Source organism: Numenius arquata, chromosome 9 (genome assembly GCF_964106895.1).
Source record: "Numenius arquata chromosome 9, bNumArq3.hap1.1, whole genome shotgun sequence".
In the NCBI taxonomy this organism is placed as follows: Eukaryota; Metazoa; Chordata; class Aves; order Charadriiformes; family Scolopacidae; genus Numenius; species Numenius arquata.
The window spans coordinates 4,296,423-4,300,812 of NC_133584.1; the positions used below are offsets into that span (position 1 = coordinate 4,296,423).

The following is a 4,390-nucleotide window of genomic DNA, read 5'->3' on the forward strand; positions in this document are numbered from 1 at the left end:
ATGCGGGAGGGGAGCGCGGGCGGCCGCGGCGCGGAGAACCGGACGGGCGGCGAGCCTCCCCTGCACCTTTTCCCCGCGCCCGTGCTCACCGGCATCACCGTCGCCTGCATCCTCCTCTTCGTCATCGGGATCATCGGCAACCTCATGACCATGCTGGTGGTGTCGCGGTTCCGGGACATGAGGACCACCACCAACTTCTACCTGTCCAGCATGGCCTTCTCCGACCTGCTCATCTTCCTCTGCATGCCCCTGGACCTCTTCCGCCTCTGGCAGTACCGGCCCTGGAACTTTGGGGACCTCCTCTGCAAGCTTTTCCAGTTCATCAGCGAGAGCTGCACCTACTCCACCATCCTCAACATCACCGCCCTCAGCGTGGAGCGGTACGTCGCCATCTGCTTCCCCCTCCGAGCTAAAGTGATCATCACCAAGGGGAAGGTCAAGCTGGTCATCCTCTTCCTCTGGGCCGTCTCCTTCATTAGCGCCGGACCCATCTTCGTTTTGGTGGGGGTCGAGCACGAGAATGGCACGAACCCCCTGAGCACCAACGAATGCCGAGCCACGGAGTACGCCATCCGCTCGGGGCTCCTCACCATCATGGTCTGGACCTCCAGCATCTTCTTTTTCCTGCCTGTGTTTTGCTTGACCGTGCTCTACAGCCTCATCGGGAGGAAGCTCTGGAGGAGGAAGAGAAAGAACATCGGTCCAAACGCTGTCATCAGGGATAAGAACAACAAGCAAACTGTGAAAATGTTAGGTACGGCTCTTCTTGCTGTGTTTTTCCACAGGTTGTGTGTGATTCTGTGTGTGTGTGTGTGTGTGAGAGAGAGAGAAAGGATGGGAGAGCACTGGTGGTTCCCTATAGTTCCTTCCAAAGAAAAGCATTTATTGAACATGTTTCATACAAAGAGTTGCACCTCAAAGTCTTTGTAGAATAACTCTTCCCTCCTTAGATTTATTTCTAAATGGCTTGAGCTGGGGACTCTCAAATGGTTTAATAACAATCACTGACAAGAACAAATGCTACGGTTACAATTAGCTAGTGCCCTGGAGATTTTTTGAACGTTTTTGCTCTTTGGTTGTGGATACCGATGTTATTTACAGAAGGATAGTTTATTTGATTTTTAAACAAAACGAAGCCCTTCTCAAGCCCCTAAGTTGAGCTGCAGGCTGAGCAAGCAGGCTCAGGACGTGCCCTTCCTTTTATATGAAGAGAGTATCAAGGTTTTAGCAAATTGGGGTGATTTACTGGGGTGGCTGCGTAAGCTTGTGAAATTTAATCTGCATTTTTATATCAGCAAAACACCGGCATGTGCTGAACAGGGACCACTGTGTCTCCCTTGAGGTCTGTGATCCTGTAAATTCTCACTGACTTTAAGAGAACAGAACCCAGACGACAGACACTGTCATTCCTAACCTCGTGTATTTACGTTGCCACGTGGTTTAAACAACAGTTATTGTTGGCACACGGAAACACAAATTTCAGCCTACCAAAGTCAGTGCGTGTGGTGGGAGTTGGATGCACGAAACCAAAAAGTTCTGCAGCTTCGTGTCTGCCAACTGCAGGATCCTGCTGCTGCTGCCGCCGCTGCTGCGGACTTCTATTCAAGCGGAAAAAAAAAGTCCTCCGCAGTGCAAGTCACCCCGTGGGTTTCAGAGGGGGTGGGATGCTCTGCGTGGAGAAGCTTTCACGGGCGGCACTGCTCCTTTCAGCCGGGTGGAAGCCATGGGGCTAATGAGCTAGACGAAGAGGTGGCAGTGTGTCCTAACTACCTTAATTACTAAATGGGAGCCTGACTGATTTTTTTTTTTTTTGTTCACATCCTGCTGTATTACTATGCAACAGCGGGGAGAAGAATAAAAACCACGGCATTCTTTGTGCCCTTCCAGCTACATTTTATGATCAATAGAATTACTTCAGTCTGCTAAGCGTGACCTTGGAAGTAATTCATCGTTTACACTTCGAGAGTTTCAGGATTATGAATCTCTACTCGCAACAAGTAAATTGCTAGCTTATATTACTAGCATGTTTATATTTCTGTATACTTAACCACAAAGAATTTTGAAGTAATAACTGTTTATTTCTGCCCTGAAGTATAGCCACAAGCATTACAGTATTTCGGACTTTTTTTGAATTTTTTTTTTTTAACTTTTACAAGGTCTGAGAACAGCAAGACACTGGAAAGCCTGTCCTCAGACGGAGAGCCTAGATTCTCTAAATGATAACAGTTTGATGGAAAGGAAAGTAGTAAGGGCTCAGCACCAGCAGATGCTCAGTGCTCTCACTGCTTTTAATGTTCTGCTTAAAATTTAGAAGGCACTTTCTAAGACTTTAGCAAGTCACGGAACATCAAGTAAATGGGATTAGCATCACCACTTCTGTTAAACTGTAGAGGAAGGTTATGCTTCTAGGTCCCTAATTAAACACTTAAATGTATAGCCTGACTTGAAAGGAGCTATCATCCCCTGTTGCTATTGAAATCAATGTGATTCTGCAGGCGTGAAGATTAAGCTGTCAAAAGCCTGACGAGGGCTATGCATGCCTACATGTGGAAATATCAACTGTGCTGATAATCCTGTTTGTGATGACCATCATGGTAACACTCATGATACAGATTAAATTCCAGAGCACACTTGTGAGCAAAGGAAACACCGTCTGAGTTTTGTAGGTGAAGATACTGGGGGACAAATGGAAGTGGTTGGCTCAGGAAGATGCAGGGCTGGAAAACAGATAGTCTGAATTTCAACTCTGTGCTTTAAGAGTCCACCATAAGTATCCATTTAAACTCGGGAATGCTTATTCAGAAAGTTTTTGGGGAAAGGTGCCGACAATCATCTCTCTTACCTTTCTGAATGTTATATCTCGTGTGATTTGACACGACCAAGCAGGATTGCTACAGAAGAGAACAGGTTAACTGGTAAAAAAATGCTTAGGAATGTCAAAAAGCCTTGCTCGAGTTTTCTGGTTTTTCTCTTTCCGGTATATTAATAGATACACTCAAAGCAATATGAAAAATAATAAAGGTCAATAGCATACAGGAAATGAACAGAAAAATTTTCCCTTTCTCTAGGATGGAAATTCAAATGGGCCAGTGTTCAAAGATACACACATTCCTATTACTCTGCTTATATGATATTTACATATAAATGCAACCATAGTGATAGTGTAATATCACAGATGTACTATATAACTATAGCTATGCAGTTATATATTACATATTTAGTTTTAGTCTTCTTGGAGTAACTCATACCCCAAAAAATGGACAAACTGGACAGGTGCATCGCTGTCTGTTCTTACCTTGGCATATGTGCTCTACAATTCCAAATTCTGGTGGTTTGTTTTATTTTGGGGGACTTTGCCTTAAATAATTTTGCTCCCCAGTGATTACATTCTTCATTGTACACCACAGTGTTGAGTCTATCACGTTATATATAATTTGCTTTCCTCAAACACTGCAGATGGCAGGTTGTTATACCTTTATTTTGTCACCATTTTAATTCTCTATTTATCAAAACATAAGTTTTGTAGGTCAGAAGTATGCTCTGTCAGAGGTGCAGCATACAGGCAGCCTGGTTAGATGTGATCAATGTGTGCTAAGGATTGCCAGTTTGTGCTCTCAGAGACCGTATTGAGAGACACAAAACTGAAAACTTACGGGATGCATTTTCACGCTTTGCAATTTTGAATTTTGAATAGAATCTTGAAATAGAATTTTGAAGTCAAATTTTGATCACCCATATTCTAATATTCATACCTAATGCTATTTTTTCTGCTGTTTTTATTTTAGTTGTGGTGGTATTTGCTTTCATACTCTGCTGGTTGCCTTTTCACGTAGGACGATATTTATTTTCCAAATCCTTCGAAGCTGGATCCCTGGAGATAGCAGTGATCAGCCAGTACTGCAACTTGGTGTCCTTTGTCCTCTTCTACCTTAGCGCAGCCATCAACCCCATCCTCTACAACATCATGTCCAAGAAGTACCGCGTCGCCGCCTGCCGGCTCTTTGGACTCAAACCCCTTCCCAAGAAAAGACTTTCCAGCACCAAGCAAGAAAGTTCGCGGGTTTGGACAGAACCGAGCGTTATCACATGACACGTGATTTCCAGCGCCAAGAGCATCACTTACCAGTATTTCCCAGAAAGCCATAACGGAAGAGAAAGAGGGGGAGGAACTCAAACCCAAACGTTAAAGCCGTACTTTCGTCATCATCTGGATTTGCTGGAAGACGTAACGTAGGCAGTTAAAGATTAAAAAAAAAACAACAAAACAAAACAAAACTGAACTTTGAGACTATAAAAGGAGACACTTGGTCACAGAATTTGCCAACACTCAAGTATTGTTTTTCTTCTGTTTTTGCCCATATGACTTTTTTTTTTTTTTTTTTTTTTAATT

General features: G+C 43.8%; 1 protein-coding gene across 1 annotated transcript; it reads left to right on the forward strand.

Annotated features, from left to right (window-relative positions):
* Nucleotides 1–4,090, forward strand: GHSR (growth hormone secretagogue receptor). Its single transcript, XM_074153518.1, has 2 exons — nucleotides 1–754; nucleotides 3,786–4,090. Exons 1-2 carry the CDS (start codon nucleotides 1–3, stop codon nucleotides 4,088–4,090), a joined length of 1,059 nt encoding a protein of 352 aa, XP_074009619.1.
* Nucleotides 4,091–4,390: the final 300 nt, after the last annotated feature.